The sequence below is a fragment of the Drosophila yakuba genome, chromosome 2L, assembly GCF_016746365.2.
Source record: "Drosophila yakuba strain Tai18E2 chromosome 2L, Prin_Dyak_Tai18E2_2.1, whole genome shotgun sequence".
NCBI lineage: Eukaryota > Metazoa > Arthropoda > Insecta > Diptera > Drosophilidae > Drosophila > Drosophila yakuba.
In genome coordinates, this window is record NC_052527.2 from 16,442,418 (window position 1) to 16,469,954 (window position 27,537).

At 42.0% G+C, this 27,537-nt stretch overlaps 1 protein-coding gene and 1 long non-coding RNA gene across 6 annotated transcripts in view; one reads left to right on the top strand and one right to left on the bottom strand.

The window, feature by feature from the left end:
- Window positions 1-1,628: 1,628 nt before the first annotated feature.
- The window catches only part of LOC6528475 (terminal nucleotidyltransferase 5C), a 40,919-nt gene continuing 15,010 nt past the window's right edge, over window positions 1,629-27,537 (bottom strand). Inside the window, exons 1-2 of one of the 5 annotated variants that reach the window (XM_015198860.2) lie at window positions 18,761-19,498; window positions 1,629-3,360 (exon numbers count right to left, since the gene is read on the bottom strand). In XM_015198860.2, coding sequence (XP_015054346.1) covers window positions 1,738-3,360; window positions 18,761-18,799 — 1,662 coding nt within the window. In that variant the 5' untranslated portion in view covers window positions 18,800-19,498 and the 3' untranslated portion in view covers window positions 1,629-1,737. Of the gene's footprint in view, window positions 3,361-3,427; window positions 3,620-6,236; window positions 6,619-14,380; window positions 14,436-18,760; window positions 19,499-27,537 lie in introns of those variants that run through there. The other 4 variants (XM_039370346.1, XM_015198861.3, XM_039370347.2 and 1 more) reach the window with 4 other exon arrangements.
- Window positions 19,610-24,098, top strand: LOC120320530. The gene is made up of 2 exons (XR_005560024.1): window positions 19,610-20,602; window positions 20,659-24,098. It is a non-coding gene; the product is annotated as an uncharacterized LOC120320530 (long non-coding RNA).

Consider the following 27,537-nt stretch of genomic DNA (forward strand, 5'->3'; position numbering starts at 1 on the left):
AAATTATCACCCACCTGGATTTAACAATTCACTCAATCAATTATTCACATACATATGTTGCTGTTGTCAGGACACACCGAAAATATTCTACAAAATATGACATATCTCATTGTTTCGATCAGAGATTTTGTTTTTACACTTTCTACACATTACTTAAAACTTCATTTCGTTTAACTTTGTTTTGTGGATTGAATTTCATTGAGCAACTTCGGGGTACACCATACAAATATATATTCTCTACACTTTTGAATCCTCGTCCACATATTAATTTGACTAATATTTACATATCATCGCTTTAAATTATCATTTCAGCCTGCAATTAGATTGTTGCTTGGAATTTCTAGACTGGAACCCAAAACGCCGCCTTCGTCTGTTGCAGTCGACATACAAAAAGGTCAATTCGAAATTAACGTGCTATATGCATGCCGTATTTTTGATCACTTTTGTAGGTTTTGTGTGTCTGTTTATTAAAAAATACAATGATATTGTGGGGGATATGTGGGTCGGCAAATCCAAAATTACATTACAGCTTTGTGTTTTTGGGTAGGTTTATTACAAAAAAAAAAAAGAATGTTGGAAAAGATGAAAACGACTTTCGACCGAGCAAACAGGTTAAATTTTGGCTTTAAATTATCTTTTTTTTTTGTTTTTTTTTTTGGTTTGACTTTCTATGTTTTTCAAATTAAAATTTAGTTTCTTAAGCAAAGGAAAATACACAATAAACGTAAATATGATGTAAAAGGATTCATATAGCCAAATTAATGATGATACGCAATCGTTTTCGTCCTTTTCGTGGGTCAGTGATTTAGGTGGTGTCCCTGTTCAACATCTAACAGCGGCTGAAGTTCAGTCTGCGGTTCAAACTCTCGGGATAGTTACATTATTAAAGTAGGAGCGCGTGTGTGCCAAGTGTCGTAGAAAGGCTTTTAAGTCGCCAGACACATCGAATTAGAGATATAGAAAAGGAACAGTTAAATAGACCTCTGATCATACAGTTAACGAAGAAAGTAGCCAACCGAATATATGAATTATGAATCAACAGTAATCGTAAAGTGCCAAGGGGCACGGCTAGCGAGCATGAACCGTTTTCCACATCTTCTTCTCCACATCCTAAACAAACTGATGATTATGGTGCTGCTCCTGCTGTTCGGTAACATTGAGGTAGGAATCCTTTCCCAGCAGAAACATACTGGGCGCCGAGCCGTCGTGCGGATAGAAGTAGGCAAACTGTCCGCTGTAAGTTCCCGCCGCCGATCGGCCGCCATCCTCTAGTTGGTTGTAAACGGGCAGTCCGTTGATCTGCTGAGGTGTCAGCACCAAGCTTCCCTTAATTCCACCGGCTCCTCCTTGGGGTGCACATGCTTCAATTGATGCTGCTGCCGTTTGCTTAATCCCTCTGCTCTTTGTTGTCCTTGTCATGGATGCTGTGGTCGTCGTCTTGTTGCAATTGCTTTCTGCTTCTATTGCTGTCTGCTGCTTGGCCTTGTTCTTCTTCTTTTTGCTGCTGCTGATGGTCGTGGATCTGATCTGGTTTTGGACTGGGGTTCTGGGTGCTGTTGGTGACGGTGATGATGGTGGCTGAGATGGTGGTGCTATCGGTGCTGTTTCTAGTGGTGGTTCAGTTTCAGTTTCAGCCAAAAGCGTCGCTCCCAATGCATTCTCTGACCACTGTTGCTGTTGGAACTGTTGCTGCTCGTGCTGTTGCTGCTGCTCCTGCTCCTGCTCCTGCTGTCCTAATCACGTGCTCAGCCAGGTGGAGTTGCACGTGCAGATGGTGCTGGGGATCACAGGTGCATAGTAGACGCCGTTGGCATAGATGAGTCCCGGCGGACCGGCCTGTATCTGTATGGTCTGTGGGGCCGCTGCCGGCGTCTGATCTGCGCTGCTCGTACAGCACACGGCGGCTGGAGCGGCCTGTTGCACATAAATGGTCTGCGCCTGACCCGTGGGCGACGCTTGCGGAACAAGGGTCAGGGTAGCTGCCTGCTGCGGCTGCTGCTGTTGCGTCTGTGTCTGCTGCTGCTGCTGCGCTGGGTCCAGGAACTGATGCTGACGTTGTTGCTGTTGCTGATTTTGCTGATGCTGCTGCTGTTGCTGCTGGTACTTCTCTTGAGCCTGCTGCTGCTGCTGTTTCTCCTGCTTGTTGAAAAGCACCTGAGCGGCCAACGACTGGATTAGATGAAGCGACTGACGCCGCTCGTGGCCCATCAGACAGACCGTCGACATCTCGACCACCTCCCGTAAATGCATCAGGTACTGATACTGCAGCGGTTCCTCATCGACGCCCCAGAAATGGTTACGCAAGTAGGCCTCCAGCTTGGTAGTCTGCGTATTGATGTCCGGGAAATCGATGAAGAATCGCGAGCACATGTATCGCTCCAGGGTCTTGATGAGCTGCGAGTCGACAGCCTTGTAGTTGCGCACCAATAGATTGCAGTACTTGAGCAGGCCGCCGCCTCGTATCTCCTCCGGCTGACGCGTTGAGATCAGTTTCTTTTGCAAGTGGTAGAGTGCCTCCTGGAAGTCCCCGTAAACCGACTCGCCGACCACCGTTGGATAGAAGTTCTCCGAGATGGGCAGAGCGGCGCAGTCGTAGAAGAGCAGCAGAGAATCCAGCACAATCTGGAACGAGTCCACCGAGAACTCGAACTGGCGTCTCATCGTGTCCACGAACTTTAGCTCGACGTTCTTGTGGCCCGGCGAGTTGCCCAGCGAAATGAGCGACCAGCGGTCGCCGTCATTGTTGTTGTTCACCTTCACCATCTTGCCCACGTAGGCCTCCTTCAGAGAGCACGTGTAGATGCGGCGCTTGCAGACGCCCTCGGGCATCAAGTCCAGCAGGGTGTTGAGCACCGCCACCTTGACGCGGTCAAAGACGCGTGGCGAACTAAGCTCGATGGCGAATATCAGGTCCAGGTCATTGTACGGCTGATCCTCGCTGGCTAAAACATGACTAGCTGCCCCGCCGTTGAGACGGATGTCCTTAACTAACACTCCGGCGCCGCCGGCGTTCACCTCCGCCTCCAGCTTGCGGCGCACCAGGTTGACCAGATCCTTTAGCGTTACCTCCAGCGTAGGGAAGTTTCCCCGTCCGTGGATGGCCACCTTCTCGTCCATGACGTCGTGCAGCTTGCTCACCTGCTCGAACGATAGAACGGCCAGCCGCTGCGTCCCCCCGGTATCCACGCTCTCCAGCGATCCGTGGTCCGAGGTCGAGGCAATCGATGACCCAGAACTGGGAGACGGCGGCGGAGTCTCGGTGCCGCCGTCCGAGTGGAATCCATCGTCGATCTGATAGACGTCCATTCTGTTGCTGCGCTGTTGATGATACAACGGTTCGGCTCCGTCTAGTGTCCCGCACTGCAAAGGAAGAGAGTCCAAAGTTAGTAGGGCGTCGTGGGAATCTCTTAGGCTTAACTTATAATACCAATAATCTAATGCTATGGCTTTGGTTGCAACTGGTTTCGATTCCTCCACTGATCTAAACTACCATCGTTATTGTAATTGTGGTGGCGTATGTGGTTGGCTTGCTTTCGGGGTTTTCAACAAACCGAATTTTGTATTAGGAATTTTGGGTGGATGTGGAAATGTCGAGGTCTAACGAATGAGTACTGGTTAAAAAGCAAATGTTTGATTACATTTCGAGAGCCACGTTGTTGGATTTTAACAGGGAAAATTCGAAAAATAGTTTTTTGAAAAAGAGAATTATCAAAATATTACAAATAAATAACAAATGTTCAGCATGCAAGGCCCATACATAGTTTTGTTTTTTATATGATAGTAGATAGTATTGTGCTGCCTTGATATTAATTTGTTTGCTTTGCAGAGGGAGCGGGCACATACATATACAGCTTATATGTATTCCTGTTCTATTCCATTATCTCGGCACTCTGGCTCTTTTCGATTGTTTTCATGTCGTTGTATCATCATGATATTGTCGCCACTGTTATTTATTTATTTATTTTGCCAGTCTATCTGGCCAATGCCAAACGCTGCCCGGGGCTTCTTCTTTTAATTAATTAATTTGCTTTAAATTCGCTAAATTCGACTATTCGACTGTTGCTGTGCGCTAGAGCGGCCTACGCGCCAAACACTAAATGCCGAGCTATTTATTGCTTATTTTATTTCACGAATTCGCGTTCTTCTCGCCGAAACGCCAAACGCCCAAAGAAGCCACCAGAGTTTTGGCATCACATCGAATGGGATAGAATCGGATCTACATAGCCCAGTCGAAACAGTCGAAAGTTCCGCGTTCTTATCGAGGCGACGTTGGAGCCCCCAAAATTCCCTATTCGTTATCCCACTTCTCTGTTTTGTGCTACTGTTGTATACATGGAATGGCTATTATATCGTTTAGCTCTATCTCCTGCATGAGTTTTATCTGCGAGTGTGTGTGTGCGTTTGTGTGTGTGGGTTTGGGTTCTCTTTTTATCATTTTGTTTGTGCGTTCACAAAAAAAAAATAAAATTAATTTTCTGGCATAACCGACCGGCGACCGCACAAAATATATGTATATTATATAGAAATATAGGAGGCGGACGAATAATTCCGAGCGCCGATTAGCGAGGTGGGGTGATGAACGAGTGAGGAACCGTCGTAATTGGAATTTTAATACCATGCAAATGCATTTCTGCCTCGAATGATTCACAGTGCACTCGCCCAGTTGCGAAGACAGCTTAGTCGCATGCAAATCTATCCGCAGACCTCTTCACATCCCAATGATATCATTCACACCCAAAAGATCACTTTGTTGAGCTAACTTTCAGCACAGGATTTTGTACCTTCGGTTTTATTGTTTGCAATACTTTCTTTTTGCGGCTGATGCAATAATTTCACCGTATCGCTGCCGTAACTTTTAGATAAGTAAAAGCTGGTAAAATTCTAGTATTATTTGCAAAGTTAAATGTTAGTTATTTGTGTATATCTTTAGCTTTTTTGGGAAACTTCGCGCAGCTCTGTGGCGTATTAATTTTGTGCTCAGGTTTCGTGTGAATTGGGTAATATAACTAAATTTTGTTTCGGGTCGCCGGGGTCGGTGCGATTTCGCTTTGGATCTTAGCATCTTGAGAACTGCCGCGTGGCTCAGTTCACACTTTATATGGCTGAGAATGTGTGATAGAGGGGAAGGGGCGGTGGAAAAACACGGTATTGTTATTCACTCAGTTCCAGTTAAGTTAGCCTTCTTGTTGTTTTTGCCAACAGCCGGACAATTAGTTATTTATTAATTGCCATTGACGTCGCGCACAAGCACAAATTGCCGCTGTCATGTATTTATTGTAATTGCTTAAACTGCATTTTCATGAGACGACAATCGTTTTGAGGAGAATTCGCCCTTGGAATATTGCAGGCAGAAACTTCAATTCGGCTGCGACATTCTTTTTGATTTAATTTACACCTTTGCGCTAGTTAATGGTTAGACAACGTGTGAAATCAAATCAAATTTCATTATGCTCCTGTTAATTACTTTCTATAGTTTTCGACACACATCAAACAAATACTGTCTACTGTTTAGTTATTTGAAAATAATAAAAGTATGATGCTGTAATAGTCATACATGAAATCAATGCAATAGTGCTTTGTAGCATTAAGATAGTTCAGACACTGTTCTTTATGAATCACAGCTTAATTTCACAATTTTGTATACATTATCCACCTAATTTTCACCAATTTGCGTACGATTCGTAAATGCACAATTCGAAATGCATTATCTTTGGCTTTATCATTATCATAACGGTTTCTCGGTGGCAGTGCAGGTGCTTCACTCAGACATGCAAACAGGTGTATAGTTTCTGCGTGTGTGTGTTTGTGAGTGTGTTTGTTTGAGCGTGTGTGTGTGTTGGCCTAGACTGGTCTCAAATAAAAGTGAAAATCGTTGTTTTTTGCCCTCCTTCTCCCCCATCTTTCGCGGCTAAGGAAAGCAGCGAATGCCCAACAATGGCAGAAAGTCTATTATAGAAAAAAAATAAACGACGAGAAAAACTCGAAAAATCAAAGCCTACACTCAGAAGAAATGCTATACTAATTTTAATTGCATACATTACTAATTTGTAACATTATTTAAATCAAGAATTATGGGTATTTGGGCAGTATGTTGATATTAAAATAAATCGCAAAGCGCTTCAATTAGTTTCCAACCTTTTCGTTAGAACAATAATCACTATCAATTTGATTTATTTTCCAATTTCATCACACATTCGTACATATTTTGTTGTTTGCCATTTTTTATTTTGACATACCTAGTGTAAACTGAGGCTTAAACAAATATGGACTCCGTGTGGATTTTGTTTTATCACCACATTACCGTCGAAGAAAGAGGAAAACAAGCGGAGGAGGCGGGCGGTGGGTGGTGCCCGCAATTGGCGCCTACTCAAGGCAACTAAGCGAATCAAACGGTTTTTGATGCGATTCGATGTATTCGCGTGTTTGTATGTGAATTAAATACAATCTGCTTGCAATGGCACACACACTCTTGTTTTTTCTTTTTCTTTCAGCACTGTACACTTTTTATTTCGTATGATTTTTAATTTAAATTTCGGCTCTCACACTCTCGATTGCTTCTTATTTTTCTAGTTCGCGCAGAGAAGAACGACCGTTCAGTTGTACGCTCGAAAACGAAATGAATTGACGTAGACGCTGCTGCTTGCTCTGAAAAATAACTCCAATCTGAATCGCGAACAAGAAACTATATAGAGAGCAAAACGCAAGTGGTAAAAGCTCCTTCCCACTCGCGCTCTCTCTCTCTCTCTCAGCTGACGTCACGAGGCGCTTGAGTGGAATGCCGTTTGAGTGAGTTTTATGCTTTTGGGGCTTTTTTAGAAGGGGACACACACACGCACACACTACAACTACAACTTTGGGTTAGTCGGTCGATCTCGCTCCCCCTCTCACACTCTCTCTTCCCCACACTCTTTTTTTCAATGCACTGCAACATGCGGGTGTTGCTCGCTCAGCTGATAAAGCGAAGAAGAAGAAGGGGGTCTTCTAGGTGAGTGACTGTCTGTGTGTGCGTGTGGGCCGCTTATATCCATATGGGCAATGCATTTTTTAATTTCATTATTAATGCTTTGCTCTGGGATGAAAAGCTATAGTTCCATGAAATCAGGGGATTATATGCTATGAATTAATCGCCAAATTGTTAAGTCTAAGAAAGTACATTTTGTTTTTAGTGACAATGCAGAAAAAATTAAATAAACAACTAAGCAGCAAAACAACAAACCAAGAACCATTTTCAAATAAGCAAAAAAAAAAGCTGTCCTCTTGCGATAAGACGGAATTCTTCTGCGTCCAATGAGGATTAGGATTAGTATTATGTATGGTAATTGGGAGACGACGATAGCCAAAAATAAACACAACTTGTATGAATGAATAATCATTTGATACCGACATACATATGTATGTATACAAAGCCTAGCAACCGTAATCTCATGAAATACTATATGGAATATTTATCTGATGAATACTTATTATACAGACGTAAAGGAATAAATCCCGTTTCGACTGCTTATGAATATCGAGTAATGAGATTAGCACAGCAATTCGATGCCATAATATATGCAGATCACTTAATTATAATTAAGCTTCATTAGCCTTACCGTTATTAGAATAACTGTCGGTCGGCTCAAAGTTATAATTTAACCAACATTTTGCAACGCTATTTGTGATTTTGCTGTTTTTGTATTTCGCTTATCTTTTTGAAAGGTTGTTTTCGGATATCGCTTGATTAATGCCTATACGCTCGTGATGGAAGCCTGAAAAAGCACAGTAACATTGAGATTGAGGCAAACGTTAATGTATCTTGCAGATACGAAACCATCTAGCACTGCAGCACCAGCACACGAGAAATATAATATAAAACGCTGGGAGCTGAGGTCGCAGTGGAGCCAAGCTTGTTGCCATTATGAATGCTATTGTTGTTGCCAGTTAGTTGTTAGCCGTATACCCTGCACCGTATACCGCAGCTCACCATTTTTGTATCTGTATCTGTATCTGTGGCCGATGGATGAGGTCTTGGTGCGACGTGGTCGCTTGTTTGTTTGGCAAGACGCAGACTCATTTATGGCGACCCTGACCCAATAAGCCGTGTCCATTGCAAATATATCTGTATCTCACGCTTGCCTTTGGATACCTCGAGTTCCGCCATTCCATCCATTCAACACAGGGCTTGGCCTGGCCAACAGGCCGAAACGAAAGTGTGGCGGCCAAATTCTAGCTATCACCCCATCCACCCCATGCCCATCGATCCACAAATGCAAGTCGCGGCTAATTGTTATGCCAGGCGACGGGTATATATCGAAAAACCTCAGGTCTCAGGCCCCGAACCACCAAACCGGTTCGACCGACATTTCAAATACGCACTCAATTCGATCCAGCAAAATCAGCTTCGAACACGCGCTCGAAATCAGATTCAGATACACTTGCGTTTTTGGCATAGTTTCACATACTTTCAACCAGACAGAAAATGAAAGTGCCGACAGCGCCCAAGAATTGTAAAGTACTTGGGAGTAAACCGAAGTGGTTCCCCTATGGATTATTTAACCCAAATCCCATAGACCTTTTCTAGATTTAAAGAACTTTTTAGTATAATACACCCTTCTCTGACAGATCGATCCTAATTAGATTCTAAACTGTTATTAAAGCAATGTAAGCTAGCTTTGTTAAAAGATTCCATTAACTTGTTTCGTGACTACGGAGTGCACATAAAATTTTTGAACTTTGCGGTGTACGACAAAGCGGAAAATTTTTTTAGGCTGCATTTCCTTCCGTTCCTTTTGAATCATTTCTATCTACCTTTAATTGCTTTCGACTTCGGCTTTCAGCACTTCTTCGCTTCTTAACTTTCGGTTTCTTGTCAGACTTTGGTTAGGTTTCATTTTCCTTATTTATTTTCTGTGTCAAAATTTTGGAACCGAGTCGAAACGTGACACCGAAGTGGGTAAGTGAGAGGGAGAGTCATTTAAGTTTGATTTGATTTGGATTTGTCTGGCTTGATTTGACTTTATTGGACGATTGGCACTCGGGTAATATATTTTATTCGTGGGCTGGTCGGTTTGTCTTTCCCTTTTCCAACATTATCCCGATTATGCAATCAAACAGGCTCATTTCCGACTCGTGCTTAAATTAGTCATAAAAAATAAACACTGGAGGCAAAAAATGTATAACCTAATTATAAATGAAAAAGTAAATTGCAGTCCAAATTGTGATAGGTTGTATTTTTATTAAGCCATTTAATAGAAGATCATTAAAATGGAATCAAATTGGAAAGCTGCCCCACAAAAAAAGGGAGATTATTAAATAGATGGAAAATTGGAAAACCTAATACTCTGCTATATAATCTATATCTATATCATTCAATTTGTTCATAACGCAACTGATTCTGGACAAACACAAAATTACTGTTCAGCAGTCAGCATTTGTGCAAATATTTTTGTCAACAAGAAATGGTAGGCGAATTTGTATAAATTTTTTGTTTTCCATGTCGTAATTATTCGTTGCTTTAACGCTCGATGAAAGCCTGAGTGGCAAATATTTACCTGATATATACAAATATTTGGGTCGTTGTTTTAGGCGATTTTCATTATTATGCTGGAGAGCTCAGTTATTCATTTCGAGTGCTTTACCAAAGGTTTTTAATTATCTTCAATGTTTTCGATACTATACAATGTATTTTTTATTGCCATTTTCATTCGCTTTAAAACTAACGACTATTCCGACTCTAAACGAGTTTAAGTTCACTTCGCTTTGCGTATCAACTGATTTCAATTTGGCGATTGAGTCAACAGATAAACAAACTTTCAATTGCAAATGGTGTTTTTGTTTTCGTTACTCGTCTTGTCTTTGTGGCTTTTGCGTAGTTCTGATGGATACTTTTTATAGCCTTTGGAAATGGCGAATTGCTGTTCGCCTAGTTTGATATCAATTTAATGTGCTTTAGTGTCTGGAGTGTTGTTCTGCGACTGTTACTTTTGTTTCGGATACTCATTGTTTTCTAGCGTGACTTAGAATCATGCAACTTATAATTACAGCAATGTGACGATGAGTATCTCTGTATCCATGGGATACACATACTAGCACTCCTCGAATAGGTAGAATAGTAAAAAGTTGCGGCATGCGGATTTAGCAGTCGTTATCGAGGGGTAGCGAGTGATACCAGGGGTATCAGAGGTTCTGGAGAGGCCCAAATGTGTGTGTGTGCTGGTGCTTTTTCTCTACCTGTCTGTCGACGTGCCTTCCATCTATCAGTTAATGGCAATTTGACTTGAAATCAATTAAAATCGCTTACATCGAAACTCCGAGATACTTTCGACGTGTGCTTTTGGGCGACCTTGAAACCTATACTATGCCACATACTCCCTTCGTTCTGGCCTCCACCGTTTTAATAAACGTTTAAATTTTCGATGCCTCTAAGTAATTAAAATTGATAAATGACTTCGTGTCATTAAAACTGATCTCTAGCCACTATCAATTGCTTCCTGGGAACTGAGAAAGTGCCATCTATCTGTGTGCTCGAATAAAGTTAATATACTCATGTATCCATATAAGCACCGACAGCCGGGAAAAATGAATACAATAACAGTGTGGAAAATGTGGAATCTCCTCAAAAAGTGGCCACTCCAAACTCATTATTCTCCCGAGCCTTGGGAGTACACAAACGTGAATACTTATGGCATTCAAAAATTGATTTTTTCTTATATACATCAATCAAAATCTTTACACGGAAATTTGTATTAGACTTTGTTTACTTCTTTGTTCTACTTGAAGCTGTGGCTGAATTCGTTTCCTAGCATTTACTTCCGCCTTCGAAACCAAAGAAGTAGTACCGCAACAGATATATTTCCGCTGGCAAAATGATAAGAGCGAAATCGGCGAAACAAAAACCAAGCAACCACCAAGTAGAACATGCCAGGTAAGCTGAAAAAATGTCAACTAAAACAATCTGTATCTATATATATGATATATATAAATAGGGTAAAAACAGTTGTACCTACAGTCGGCACTTGTGCCAGATTCAGGTGCGGATTAGTTGGCTTGTTTAGCACGAATAAAAGTATCTTTCTGACTGTTGCCTCCCCCACACTGTTTTCTGTTTTTCTTTTTTGGCATGCGCGGAACGATAAAGATGCTGGCTGATTAATCGCGAATTGCACATCTTGACCCATAAACGAATTGATCAGAAGTATTTACGCCAACGTGGGTTGGCCCGACATCAGGGGCTGGGTCTACATACTGGATGGTGACTAATCCAGTTGGGATTTGCCTGTGCTGTCGGTTGCTGGGTTGATGGGTTGATGGGTTGATTCACTGCTAATGCTAACTGGGATCGAAAACAAGGCAATTAAGTGATCGTGCGCTGGGCCAAACAAGTCCAACAGCTGATTTATGTTGCTTGCGCTAAGTGTCCCTTAAGTGCTCAAGATTTGGGCCATGCTTAAATAAATTGAAATAACAATTTAATAATCGTGTTTTTGCTCGATTTAAGTTCACTTTTCCCCCCATCACACATCGGCGTGCAAAAGTCGAGCAGGGTTTATTGCCCCGCGAAGACGCTTACATACTTTATTTGTATAGTAGGTATGCAGGCGAGTAAGCACAATAAAAATAAAACGAGATGGCGGAGAGAAGACGACTCGGCAACAAATAAAGCGAAATTAAACTGCTTGCACAAACAAAAATTCCGAAAATTATTGCTTATTACATCTCATACATAAGCACACCAGCGGCGGACAGGAATCCATCCACAAACTTATATAGTCGGACTTATCACCACATCAAACGCCACTCAGATGCTCAGAAGCTCAGATGATGTTCGAGATGATTGACAATCCTCTGCTGTAGTCAGCACGTGCAGGCCCAATCGGTTAATGGCCCGAACCAATCACGATCGCACTGATCTGTAATCAACTGCAATCTCAAATCGACATCCATAGATTGTACACAATCCGTTTTCTATCTATATACACCTATTGTCAGTTTTCATTCAGCCAGTGGAAGTGGTGCTGCAAATCTGGACTATTGGAATTCGCTGGTCGATTGTCGATTAGTTGACCCAACGGCCGGTGTCTGGCCCTTGCGTCAACCAACTTTTGGGTTTGTGTTTGATTTTTCAAATTTTGTAATTTCACTTTCTTCGACGTGACAACAACTCTCGGCAGCTACGTGGCTGCCATTTCAAGTAGATCGTTAAAAAGAGCGGTTACGCAATTGGGCGAGATATAAAGCATAGTTTAAAAGAAAATTGTAAATCGTACCACAAAATATGCACGCTCTAAATATCTTCGTCTTTTGCTGCCTAGCTAGAAGTGCTTCCTCGAATCGAAAGGCATTATTTATCCAGGCGGGATTGATTTTGGAGGATGAAAGATGAACACCATTTTAAATGTTTAAATAATAATAATAAATCAACTAAATTGCACTTTGTGGATGAGAAAAGTGTATCTCCAATTATAATCCAGCAGAAATTACGTCATGAATATCTTTTGGTTCGTTCAAGCATTTTTGTTTTCATTTTTTTGGCATATTCTTGAGCTTGGAGTGCCCTGTTGATTTGCACCGATGTGTGGGCATTCAAGTGCGAGCTGCGTAATCTGCTTATTAGACATGAGTCGATGCCTTCGGTTTTTTTTTGCTGTGCTCCACTCGAGTGCGCAGCCATCGGGCGGTCGTCAAATAATCAAATGGCAATAAAAATAGAAACCCGATTTCAATTATAGTTCTCTCTCGACGCCGAGATACATTCGATGCGCTTGGCCGGCCAGCAGAATCGTCTGCAGCAGTGCTGGATCATCAGGGAATGTATTTGGTGTGAGTGGCAGATACAAATATGCATGTGTGTGTATGGCTTGTATGGCTGAAAGGTTAGTGGCAGCCACTAAAAGTTCGTTCAACGCTGCATTATGCCTGTATCTGTATCTGTATCTGCTTCGGTAAGCAAATCTGTATCTGGCAGGCACTCGTACTTCGGCTCGATTCGCGATTCGTTTCGCTTCGCGTTGCGAATTTGCGTTGCGCTTTAGTTGGTCTCTGTGTCAGTGGAACTCTGAAATGCCACCTTGCCTCGTGTATCTGTGGCAATGTGGCAAATATTCTGCGAAGTTGCGGCTGCGGGCAATGCTTCGTTGCACGACTGCAACACAGCAACACAGCCATACAGCAACAACGACGGATTGGTTTCAACTTTTCAAAAAAGTGAAAGGAGTTTTCAAACATTTGTGTATTTGTTATTAATATTATTCGCTGCAAAATGTAACTTGACATTTGCGTTGAAAGGAAACACATCACAGGATTTTTAAATGAGTCAAACCAAATGGGCTCCATGACCTGTTAAACTGGAGAGGAAATCCACCGGTTAATGGTGAAAATGTCTGGAAAACAAAACAAGGCTTTTCACTTAGCAAACAGCGGCTACCAAAGCAAACCAAATGCCCAACCCAGAGCCCAAACAAGCCGCAAATTGTTGCTGCTAATGTTGTGGCAATTGTTCATGTGTTTGCCTTTGTGTGTTGTACAATGCACTCGAGTCATGCACATGAACATGCACATGCCGAAGCGTTGCGCCACCGCAAAAACACCACACACCACCACCAGCGAGTAGAGTAGTGGCTTTATGGCCATACTGTTACTGTATGCAGCACCACCAGAAAAATAAAGGCTGAAATCAAAACAAGCACCTGAGAACCCAAAGACGCGACTTAATCTGAGACCGCCACTGAGGCAACTCCATCTGCGTTTGCACCTTAAAACCAAGTTGAAAACGAAATTGAAGCCAGCTGCCGAAAGATGCAGCGACAGTTTTGAGATCGAAACCTCTTGGCGAACTTAAAGATGCACAGTTGGTTCTCAGGATTAATAGCAATAAAGCTTAAGTTTAATTTGCAGTTTTAATTGCTGGATAGTTCTAGAACGCCTTTTCATTTTGGTCAGCAGCCACTTATGCAAATGCAATAAAATGCAATTTAGTCAAAATCTCCCAAGTAGACCGCAACTTGTTCATTTGGAGTTGCCTCTTTGTGTAAAAGCCGCAGACAGGCGTCACTGATGAAACTGCAACCAAAGCCACAGCAAACAGAAATTTCATCTTCGCTTTTGCGGATGGTGGAACTTCTATGTGCAACTGCAATGGCCATTGCCACAGCAAGTGCAACTGCAAAAACTGCAACAAATGCAACAAGTGCAACTGGCATTGCGAGTGCAACAAAGTATCTGCGACTGGCGGCGATTTGCCGTTTAAAGCGCGAAAGTGAAATCTTGTTAGCCATTTTTACTTTTTGTTAGGATTTTGTGCAAGCGCGCCTTTCTTTGGTTTCTCTGTGTGGCCAAACAGAAATGTGTTTTTCGGTACCTTCCTCTGGTCAGTGAACCTATTGGAAAAGCGATCCATACTTACACAATACAGAGGTTGCAGGGCAGATATCAATGTTAGATGGGATATGGCAGCTTACCTGCAAACAAAAGAAATATGTGAAAAGGTCAATAAAGAGAATAAATTTATTATGCATGCGACAGATAAACGTGTCGCCACTAAAAAGCTGCAGAAAATAGAAAAATGTATTTAAAACTATTTAAAACAGGGGAAATTCGACGGCGCTTGGCTGTCAAACAAGAATAAGTAAGAGCAAGAAAACACATTCGAATGGGATCTTGCCAAGGCGCACCATTTCGTTCAATTAATTTGGCCCATAAAGTGAGCACCGCAGCAGGAGTAACCCATCGTAATGTGAAGATTTCAAGCGCACTAATGGACACTTCACTGTACCCCAAACCAACCCAAAATTGTCGCATTCTTTCGCCCAATCTAGGACAGCATTTGTGCTCTACATACGGCCAGTCGATCTGTATCTATATTTATATTTATATTTATATTTGTATTTGTATCCGAACTATAATACCCAATTTCTTTTCTTCATATTTAATTTGGGCTTTCGCATGCTATTTAAACAGCTGAAAGTTGCTCGTGTTTACCTTGCTTGCCATTGTTTAAAGCCAAACAAAGCGAAGCTCTCGAAGTGGGAAACTATGGCAACGTGGATATGCAGTTTACACCCAACCCAACCCATTCACCGCGGTAACGTTCAATAATTTCGGGCCCTAAAATAGCCAACATCTTTACAGGTGTAAAGGTAAGCAGAGGTGAGCAGCAAACTTGTAGGCACTCGTACCTATCCAATTCATTTGTACACGAGCATTCTCGCCTTAATTCAATTAGCTGCGTCTGTCCTTAACTTGGACGTATCCATTTTTAATTAGAACAGTGCAAATTTCGCAATCGCACTAGCGCACTAGCGCACACTCGGGCCAATCTATATATAATCAAAGTCAAAGATATATAGCCATAGGCATATGTGCGTCTCGGATACGTATCCAAATGCATGTAAATGCATATAGCTCAAAGCTCGTTCGGATCGGTTCAGTTCAGTTTTAGTTTTGGTTTGGGTTTTCGGTTTGGGTTTTGTGCATGAAATAAATGCCGATAGGCCGCCGTCCAACAACAACGAAAACAACAACACTACAGAAACAACACCAACGGCAAAAACAACAACAGCAAATGCGACGGACAACGAACGCAGTGGCCGACCTTCGCCGTGTGCGGCATACAACGTTGTTCGCTGAAGGTTGACAATCAATAGCAACAGAAACAACAACAATAATATAATGTAGTAGTAGCAACCACAATATCACCAACTGCAGCAGCAGCAGCAACAACAACATTAACTAGAGCACAACACAACTTATCAAAGTTGATTGCATTTAAAAAAGGGTTTTGTTTTACCGTCTTGAAGTTGCCCAATGCGACTTTGATTAGGCGACTCATGCATAATGGAAAAAGTGGTAAAAACCCGGGCGCCAAATGCAAACGAAAACTGATAAGTCCCCCTTTCCCCCCCTCAAAATACATTTACAAAATGGGTTGATATGCAAATGGCTCAATGATGAAAATAGGTTACAAAATACAAACAGCTTTATCGATATGTAGGTCAAGGAGATCGGCAGGAAAGTAGAAAGCATTACGTGCATTTTCAAAGAAATCAATGTTAAGTAGAACGATATATTATTATACCCGATATATTATTATGTATTAATTTGTTCCCAATTTCTATAAATATAATAGCCTTCTCTCTTGTTTATTTGGGAAATTAGCTTGTAGTTTTCCTGTCAAAGCCTCATTTTCGCCCAATTTCTAATTGGATTTAAATTCCAGATCATTTTTAAGGTAAATGTTTCAGTGTACGGAAGAAATGCGATCTTTATTTCATATGATTGCTCAAAAACTCGAGTTCTACGCCCAGTCATAGAAGGCAACTTCCCTACTTGGCGGCAATCAAAGAATTACTCAGCACGCAGTTTTATTACACGTTTGCTTGTATATCTGCATCATTAGGCCAAAACGCTTGGCTGTTTTTCTGTTATTTACAAGTCACGAAGTCGGGCCACGCAAACTGCAATTAGGCTGTGGCAACAGCTCACCTGCTCAGGGGGGAAACAGTCTGCTAGCTGGAGAGATCGTCTTGAAAAGACAGAGACACAGAGATCACGAATCTGGGGGATAAATCAAACGCCCCCACAGACAGAGAGAGAAGGAGGAAAAGGCCAAGCTCCCGGGTTGCATAATTAAACTTCTGAGGATCTGATTGTAAATAGACAAGCGCGGCATAATCAGCTTACGTTCTGTGAGCCACGTTCTGGGCTTGGCCCTGGTAATTAATATCTCCAAGATAAACACACTTCACAGCTCTGCCCTGGAGCAAAGCGGCACGGCATTATTATGTATTCGGATTTTGATTCGGATCGGATTCGGATTCGGATTGAAGCTGCCCGCAGCTGAATGGGGTCAGAAGCCATCAAACTTGGTAACGGAGAACGACGGAGCCGAGATACACATACATCAGCAACTCACTCAGGTAGACTGCGGCTGAGCTTGGATAATTTAAATTCAGGTTATTAACCTCTGCAAACACAAAAAATCATAAATCAAGAGAAAACCCGAGGCTTGCGTGGTCAATAGGCAAATATGAGCCTGATATTTGCATGTGCGCACAAGTACAACCGACAAACACCATTCGATTGAACAACAAGTGCAGTGGATCACCAACCAACCACCAAGATTAGATGGCTACATGGTGGCCATAGTCAAATAAACACGGGACAGGCACAAATAATAACAAACCCCAAACTGTTTAAACACGAAACAAAAACAGAAGTTCCACATATTCCACTCTATTCAACTACGTATTGAAGTGTCTCCTGTTTACGTTTACCTTCCCCACCACTGTTTACATAATTTCTTTCTTCGAGGCTGGTATCAAATGCCTCTTTTGCCATGTGGTTAAAGACGAAAATTTAAATTCAAATTCAGGTGAGACAACGTGAACAAACTGCAAACCGAGCAAACAAACAAAGACATTACGCCAAGTGTTATATATAATGTAATGTAATTAGTGAGGGTTGCTTCAGTGGTAGCTACTAGATACGTACGTCAAATGTAATTTGCGTTTGTTGGCCTACCCTACACGTGACCAGACGTGGAATCGCTGGCCCAGTCCAGACCAGCGAAAGAAACACGAAAAAACAGACCAAGACCAAGTCGACCAAGGCGCCTAGGTGAGGTTTCACCTGCAGCCACTGAAAATCTAAGGCCGCCACCGAAACTGACGTAGCTGGTGAACCCGGATATGTGCTTGGATATGGGCAGCTTGGTACTCCTATGTACCCCCATGTACATATATATCACACATAACGCCTGTGAGCGCAGACATTATGTATTGGAAATCGAATTTGAATACCAATTCCGAATTCCGAATCCGATTCCAATTTGAAATTCCGAGCCAACGGCAGCCATATGCATTGCATTCATTTGAATGTCGTACGCAAAACCTGGGGTTTCTATGCCAACAATATTTCAGAGCACTACGCAGTTTGTTCGCTCAAGGAGTTTTGTAAATGATCTTTTTATAAGCTAAAATATATCTGAAATGATTTGCAAGATCTTTTTGTAAAGCTATCTTCTTGGCTATATTAATAGGACCATACAAATGAACGAAAACAAATCGGTTTGAGTAAATAATTGCTAATGAGGAAAAAGTCCTAAATCATTTTAACACAGCACAAAATAAATACATAAAACCTATCGTATTACTGTACAAACTGCCAAATATAACTTATATTTTGGAGTGTGTCTTTAATAATAATAATTTTTGAAAATATTGCTTTAACTTATTTGAAAGTACCTTTTCAGTGGAATTGTGACAATTCACGATGCATTGTTATTTTCAAACAAAACACTCTTCATCGTCCCCTTTTTTACAATTCCAGCACTTCAAATCACTTTGATTCTGATCAACATCTGCGGATTCTTCTATTTGCAGTCAAACATCTGTTGCTGCTTCTTATTTTCATACAATGAAATTCAATACCAGAATAACATCACGATAATCATTTCGAATTCTTCAAACTTAATGAGCCAAAACCAAACTACGGCAGTGAACAGTTGAGAGAGTCGAATGCCATAAACGCACTTAAAGATACATAAAACGAAATAAAAAATAAAAAAACACTAACGAGATTCGTCGGCGACAGAGGCGCAATACAGATACAAGTACAGATACAGATACAGATAGAGAGATACAGATAGGATGGATATATGCGCATTTAAGTTTCGCCATATGCTACATGCAACATGAAAGGGGCAGGCAGAGAAATGGATGGATTGTACTAGAGTAGCGTGGAGTGCACTGGGGGGAGTGGGAGTGGGCGTGGTCTTGACATTTACCTTTGCATTGTACGACTCATGCCGATTTTCCGGTTTCATAAGAATGCTGGATGCGACGAGCGACAGGATATATGGGCGAAAATATAACAGCACTCCAGATGGTTCTGGTTTTAGCGAGAGTTGGCTGATGTGCTGTTGTGCTGCTGGCAATAAACTCGGCGGCTCTTCCCCTCGTTTTCGTTTTCAATTGCACTTTTTGCTTGATTTTTCTTACTTTTTTTTCTTGCTATGTTTTAGACACACTAGACACACACGCGCACTCGGGAAATTTCTCTTGTTTGGCTATGGCTATGGCTATGGCTATGGCTATATATATGTTATTTGGTTCACACACGAAACAACAACGTTACAACGTTAACAACATATGGTCCAAAGACAGTTCAGCTTGGGTGTAGCCAGGCGAACATATGTTGGCTCTGCCACTCGATGTGGGCGCAGTTGGGCGCAGAAGGTGGTGGTGGAGAAGCAACAGTCCTGTTGCTAGAATGTTCCCTCGAATTTTCCGCTTGGGCTTTCGGAATTTCCTGTGCTCTTTCTACACTTTTCGATGGACACCTCGTCGGTCGGTGCTTAGTGCTTATACTATATGTGTATAGAATAGAGAGCCGATTCAATTTTGCTTAGCAAGACGATGGCTTGTCTTCTGTAGCTTGTTTTGTCAGTTGTCAGCTGCCTTTTTTGAATTTAATGCAGTATCTATAGTACAGTGGATGTGCGTTGTCTTGATTCTGGCTTTCGCACGCGGTCACTCTCGTTGAACGACTGATTTCAACGGCAATCTGCGTCGGCATGAAACTTGACTACGCGGCCATTCCACCGTTCGAGTTGAGTGGGAAAAGCTCTGGCGGCGGCGGAAAGCTCGCTCAATTGAGTGAAAATCAAACAAAATGAAACTGCAGGCCGAGCTGATCCCATTCGAAAGTTTAATTATATTTTGCGCCACCGACACTAGTTGCTATGCTGTTATTTTATTTATTTCGTTTTTTTTTTTGTCTGTTTTTCGCTTTTTCGAAACCGGCAAAGCGAGCAAACTTCGATCAGAAGACAACAATAAACACACACACACTCACACAGATGGCGTTGAGTACTTTGTTTGTGGCCTGCTAACGGCACAATTACGTCAGAAAAATAAGCTTTTTCGGTTTTCTGGCAGCTCCCAAGAACTTAATTAATTAAAATTTAAACTATCGCAAAAGTGCCTTATTTAAAAACGAATAGAAAAACTAAAAAAACCTGCCTTTTTTGTTTCAGCTCGAGCACTTAATTGCTTTTTGTTGCCTTTGCTCTTTCTTCGTTTGGTCAACGTTTTGCTCGACTTTATTTATTTTTAGAAATAAACAACTTATTTTTACTCGCATCTCTCGCTATTTGTTCTGCTCTTCAATTAATTGTTTATTTTCGTTCAATCACTTAAGATCATGTGTACGACAGGCATGTGGGCTAAAAATTTGGAGGAAACGATTGCCAAGTTAAACCGATCAATAAATGCCAAAACGTGATTAAACAACGCATTCTATAAACAGAAAACTAGTCCAGAACAAAAAAATATAATTATAATAAATGCTAATGCGCCTTATGATTAACAAATAAACGATTTCGGGTTCCTTTTCATTTACAAAGTTTGCCCTTTTTATTACCCTAATTTTTTGTAACGTAACAAACTGTATAGTATTATATATTTTACAAAATATATTACGCATACGCAGTGAGACGAACATATGGAAAATTTTATACAAACTTTCAAATCAATTAAGAATTAATGAGCGGCATTTCGCTGCTAAACGTATGAATTCAAATGGATTTAAACTGTGTTTTAAATGTTTTGACAACGCATACAATACGGTAAATAAAAAATAAAGCAATCTCCCCACTTGAATTACCATACATTATTGATGCAGATAATGATCTTGGCTGCCAAATGCTGCACAATCTCGTTTCGGATGTGAAATGCTGTTGGTGATACTTTTGCTATCAGCTATCAGCAAAAGCTGCTGCATTATTGGGAGTAGGAAATATAACCCTAGGGGTAGAGTACCAGGACTTATGGGCTTCGCTTATCTATCGCACGTCTGCTCCTGACAACGTCAAACAAAAAGAAGCAATTTCCAATGTCGCTGCTGCTGCTGCTGCTGCTGCTGCTGCTGTTTTGGCCCTGCTAATTGCAATTAGTGGCCGATGACGTCGAGGGGTTGACAGACACGTGCCAAAGCACCCTTTCTGCCTTAAAGTGCCTGTTTCTTGTTTCGCTATCTCAAACATATGCATTTGCCTGCATTTCTTCCATTGCCTGCATCTAGTTTGTTTGTTTGTTGGCTCGTGTAAAAATAGTTTAAAGCCCTACAAAACAAACCTAAACCACGACAACGAAATATAATGGTTAGTACGTTAGATAGTAGATCGCGGGCGAAGAGCTCGAATTCGTGGCTCAAACATGTGACTATGCCCAATAATTAATTTACAAATTACGTTCTAAACTAAAAGTCCGAACCTAAGGTACCCCAGCCACAGCAGCAGCAACAACAAAAAGCAATCTTGTCTGCAGAAAAGACCTTGCTTTCGATTTTCAAAATGTGTTTACTACACTCTGAGGCGAACACACACACACACAGCGCCTCGACGCAAAACAAGAAACGTTTAAATTGCTATTTTATTCACTGAAATCCGCGACGCGGAATACCAAACGAACAAGAATAAATAAAATATTGATATCGAAAGAAACTCGAACTGAGTGCAGACTATTGTATTTTGTAATTAATATTTCAAATTAGCATAAGTTTGAACCCAACCAAAAAACCGGCAGAGCAATTTACCAAAAAGAGTTACTAAGTGTTCTGCAATATCTTCATGATTAATTGGTATTAAAAATAAATCAACTTGTGGCAGTTACAATAAATCAAAATTAATTTACACTAATTAAATTGAAAATCGATTTGAAAAGGGTACACAAAAATAAAAACGCCAAACTGGGATTACTTTCTCATTAAAAAATGTTTTGGCAATTAAAGTTAATTATCAAATCAGTGGTAAATTGTTTCTGAGCGAAACCAAGTGAATTGAAATAAAATGCGAAAATATTTTGCAAACTTCATCTGGGCAATAGGCGGTTCGCTTTTTCATTCCACCTGCTGCCAACCTGGATTTAGTGGACCCAAATTGTTCCTACTTCTGCAGCTTTTCGGTCGGAATGGGCTGACTTTTGAGTGTGATAGCCAAGAAAGATATGTTCGATTGTTTTTGGTAAGACCGCAGAAAAGACAATATCAGCAAGAGCAAAGACAAATAAAAGTAGTATAAAAAACCAAAGGCAAAGGCAGCCGATAGGCAACAACAAGTTCTGGCTGGAACTTGTTGACGACTTCACTTTTGCTCGGCTGTCCAAAAAGTGTTTTGCCTTAAATTTGTGTGTGTATCTGTGGGCCAGGCCAGTAGTGCCAGGTTAATACAGATAGATATATAAAAGACACCTTTCAAGACTGGTTTAGTTTGCCCAGCTCACTTTGAGCATTGCTGCTTCTGTTACACTTACTGTCCCCCACTAGCCTCACCCCCTCCTCCAACTGCCCCTCCAGCGACTCTACTCTAATGCAATCAAATCGGCCTTTGAGTGCCTGTGTGTGTGTGTTAGCAGTATTGGGTGTTGGCCAGCAGCTGTTGCCAGTTGTTGCTGTTTGCTGTTTGCCGTTTGTTGTTTGTGTTCTTTAGTCGCTTTGCAAAAAATGTCGTTTGATTATGGCTGGACGAGAGAATGCAAAGTGAATTGTTGAAATATTGAATTAAGACCAAAGTCTGTGTCGCAGAATCGCACGCTCACTGCCAATTTATTTATCTATCCATCAACTCTGGCCGCATGGTTAACCCACTTTCAGGGCCACTTTTTACCTTATCTGCTTGCTAGCTATTTTGCCAGCATTTCAGTTGCTTATTGCATTCGCTTTTATGCAAGAATTTTAAATTGCAGGCGCAACAGCACAGCACAGCCAAACAAAAAGTGAAAGTCATCCAGCAACGAGCACAAACCTCCAAGCTTGAATATTACGTATACGCAGTGTTGATCAGCGTTGAAAGCGCAACAGGCTGAAGAGGCAGAAGATTGGCCAGGCCAGAAAGCCACCGAGTTGGCATCCTGGATGCCGGCCACGTTCTTGCCGCCGGCGGATTGCAGATTAACGATCTCCTCATCCCCACACGCCCACGCAGAAACGACCTTAATTGTGTCCGTGTCGGAGTTTCTGAAAGTGTGTGTTTGTTTTTCTCTCTTTTTTTTTGTTTTTATGTTCTTTATTGCAGCACGTCAAGAAACGACTCCAAGGGCAGTCGCAGTAATAGCAGCAGCAGCAGCAGCAATGCAACGCATGCACTCCACATAAATTGCATATAGTCAAGTCTCGATGGAAGGACCAACGAAATGGAGCATAACTCTGTCTTCTAAAAGCGAGACGTTCCTTAAATAAAGTATTATATTCTTATTATATTATGATATTATATTTGTTCTGTTTCCGCGACTCTGGATGTTTAGCCTTTGACACAATTTCCCTACCAAAAATTTGCTTCCACTAAAAAAAAAATAATTAATCATTAGCCCAAAATAAATGAAACTTATTTGAAATGTACGATTCACATAAGAATTTGATCTCTGCCCTGTTGCTCCGCATAGAGTGCCCACCGTGGCAACGCTCACTTTGCAGACACGGACACATTAGAATGGCCTGAGGCTGGAACTGGTTGCAGCAGCTGTGTCCTAACACTCTTCAGTCGTCGGGTAACCGAGTAAATGCGTCCCCAAGTCACCAAGTCGCGAGTAAGCAACAACGCCTCCATTGAGGCAACAGCCTCCGCTAACGAGCTCGTGCAGCTCTGCGGCTCTGCGGCTCCGTCTCTGATTTAAACTCCAATCGCTAAAGCAACTGCCACTGCAACTGCAACGACGGTACAACAACGCACAAGAATTGCCATGAACCAATTTGATAATACAAAGCACCCCCGGCCACAGCACTCACACACACGCACAACAATTATTATTATTCGGTTTGCCATTTTTTTTTAGACGTTTTCGGTTTGAAATTGAAAGTTGTCTGGTCGTCGCCGGTAGCGAGTGAAGCGTGAAACGGCGACACATTGCTAGCACCTAAGCCCCAAGGATGATATCCTGTCGCCCGGATGTCGCCAATGAGCCGAGGACACCATAAGGGCAGGATGAACGGCATGGTCAGGGATTGGATGGTTAAATCTCGCCCGCTTTCGTTGGCTTACTTCCCATGAAACATTATAATTGTGTTCCAAAATTGGGGTACACTTGAAACATCCGTTTTGAATAAAATACGAGGAAGAAAAGACAAAATTTTCAGATTTTCAAAGAAGTTTTAAATTCAACCTCAGATATTTGTTAAACAAGAGAGGACGCTACAAGGCGTAACAGCTTGCCAACTCTCTTGCTCTTATAATTCCCGAGATCCCGATGTTTATACGGACAAGCATACGGACAAACGGAAAACTTTGTCGACTCGACTAGTGAACTAGGACATACATATATATCCTATGGACCGTGACAATTTCTTTTACCAGCATTCTTTACAGCGAATAACAAATAAACAATTAACGCAATACAATTAAAATTTTCGATTCAAGCCCTTTCCACACATACCCAAAATCGTTCCCCGTGTGGAAGTCGAGTGCGAAATAATCGCAAATTGCTGCTAAGCACTTACACATTTTATCACAACGACAAACGCCCTCACAAACCCACGACAGCAGGCCAAAAGGCTCCGGACCGCAGATTAACCCGTGCTACAATGCTGGATCCGGAGCTAGTCCCATCTCACTCTTACACTTCCGCCGAACGCATGATGCTCCGTGCTCCGTGCTCCGTGCTCCATGCTCCATGCTCCATGCTCCATGCTCCATGCTCCGTGCTCCGAGCTCCGTGCTCCGTGCTCCACCCCCATTTAGTGGAATTCGATTCCGATTTCTGAGTGCGAAGGTATTATTCTCAACTGAATGACTACCTTATTTGCAATTTAGTTGGCTAAAAATAGAATCCCATTGACGCCGGCGCATCGAAAAAAAAATGGCAAGCAGATATAAAGAAAATAAAAATAAAGGAAAGCAAAAGAGGAAAAAGACCAAACAAAAAAAGAAAGAAAATGGGGAAAGTGTGGGTGAGTATTTTCCTCGGAGAAATTACTGAATATTAAATACTCTCATGCTGAAAAATGTATACATTTCTCCTTTTTAGGAGATCGTCTCTTTCATAAAAATAAGTTTCTAATGCAAAAGCTTGAGGTTTGAAATAACTTGTATCAGAAGTAATATCACACATTAAAGGATTTATTAAGCACCCCAACTATTTTTTAACCAACAAACTGAAAGTCACAAGTAGGAATTTCCACGGTAACCACAAAAGATATTATCATCAAATGGTATAACTTTCACCTTCAGTTTAATTGTCGGCGCTGGAAAACTTTTCAAGGCATCTAGCGATAAGCCCTTCTTGTTAAAGCGCCAACGCAGAAAGGCAGATGCCAAAGGCGGGGAAAAACGAAGAGCAAGAACAAGGACCGCAAATTCGCACATCCTTGCAGCAGCCTGCCACAGATCCCTAAACGACGTCAGAGTTAAATTGAGTAAGTAATGAAAAATCGATAAGCCGGTTCGCAACTGGCTTCCATACGGAGCCCTTTGGGACTAGGGCGCCTGACTGGGAGGTTAGGAGATTTGAAGGTTGGGTTGACCAGGAGCGGAGGTGGAGGCGGAGCAACTCCCCCAGTCAACAGGAGGTTGGCAGCCAACAGGCGCCCGTTGTCCCTTGTGGCTTGTAGGCCACTCAAATAAATATTTAAATACTTATTTTCATTTCATGACACCTAATATTTTTTACTGCTTATTCGCATATTGCGAGAATAAGCCACACGTACTATATTTTAACATCCACGCAAAATTTAACATTTAAGAAAAGTTAAAAAAAATAAGTCAAGTTATGTTGATCAACTAACTACTTTCTTGAATATAATAGCTACTTATTTTGCCGAGTGTATTCCAAAACGGAGCTCCCACTCAGACGGACTTTGCAGGCTGCTGGCGCCTGCTACCAGCATGAAAAAGAGCCAAGAAACGGACGCGACGGAAGGGAATATGACCACAGGGGGTGGGAGGTGACCGGTATAGGGCGGAAGACGGGTGGGCGTGGCTTTTTACCGTACATGGCGCCGGAGTACCGTCATGGGCGTGGGCGTGGGCGTGCGCATGACCAGCAATATAACATTCAATTAAGTGCAATTTAAGCTTAACTAGTGCATTACGTAAGTCCTTCAACGGAACAAGACAGGATTGGCAACGGAATTGGCCGACTGGGCGACACATATAATTATCGTTAAGGCTATTTTTGCCGTTCTTGCCTTAAGGACTACTGGTGAAATCATAAATGCGACTGTTCCCCTGGGCAGCGATTGTATACGAAATTTTAGGCGCAACCACCCAGGAAACCCAAAATTTACGAGAATTTGCCAGTATATGAAGTTTAAATGTGCATATATCATATATGAAAACGGCGAAATATAATATTTTTTAGAAGAGTTCCTAAAACTAGAATAGCACTTACATAACATTTATTTGTATACACTATGCACATGTTGAAATGCTTTCTTTATATACAAATTCTTAACAAGACAATAAGGAATTAAGTGGTTTCTTACTCTACCTAGGGGAATGAAGCAACTGAGGTCTACGATCTCAAATAAGAGAACCCACTATCCGTAATCGATCATTGTAGAGAATAAGCCCATAAGGTCTTTTATCTTGGGCCCACATCCGCTCGGATACCAAGCCACCCACTTTGTGGGATGGGTGAATGTTATCTGATGTATTCAGCCAGCGCAACATACGCGAATAATGACATATCACTACCGCTTTGCCGCTCTTTTACGTAAGTTACACGGCTTGCAGGCCACGACCATGCCCACGCGTTTGCGCCCACCCACGCGTTTGGGAATTACGCATGCTGACGTCACCGTGAATGGCCAAAAAGGAGAGGAGAGTTTCGGCGGGGTCGTGGGGCATTCGGGCGGGAACGAGACAGTAGAACCTTCTAGCAGACGCCAGAAACTGCGTCATTCATTCATGGATACCCACAATCTTTGTCGCAGGTTGGGCACGGCAGACAGAGACAGCAACTACGATAGAAAGAGAGGCAAACTGGGGGTGGTGTGGGAGGCATAGGTGTACCGGGCTTCGTGCATTTCATTCATAAAATTCAATCGAGTAGGAGCGACAGAGCAAGTCCTTCGATGACCTTCGCCACTGCGCAGGTCTTGAGCGGAATTTGCAGCTTTGAGTGAAAGCTTCTAAGCAAATAAGTTGTAAAAAAAGAACCATCCGACCTTTCCATTTCCACACTATATCAATAGCCGGCTTAGCATATGGTCAGAATCGGTATTACATGTGGCCAAACCCTCAAAACATATCGCCATAAACTGATGGATTTATGGCTTAAACTGAGCGGTTTTGGCGGGTGGCTGTGTGGTGCAAATCTCACTCGCGCATTCGATTTGAATTCAAGGTTGATTCGAAATGTCAAAATTGCAGATGCGACGTCTTCGAATCAAGTTTACACTTGGCTGCGAATCGAAACGAGTTATCCAATCCAATCGCAAAGAGCATTGGAGCAATATAATACTAATGATCGGCATTATGATGACGACGATAATGGGGAAGCAGGTGGGGCAGTGGGTGGCGAGTGGGCGCCAAAGCAGGCGAAACCTTTTGGATTCCACAGCAAACCCGTA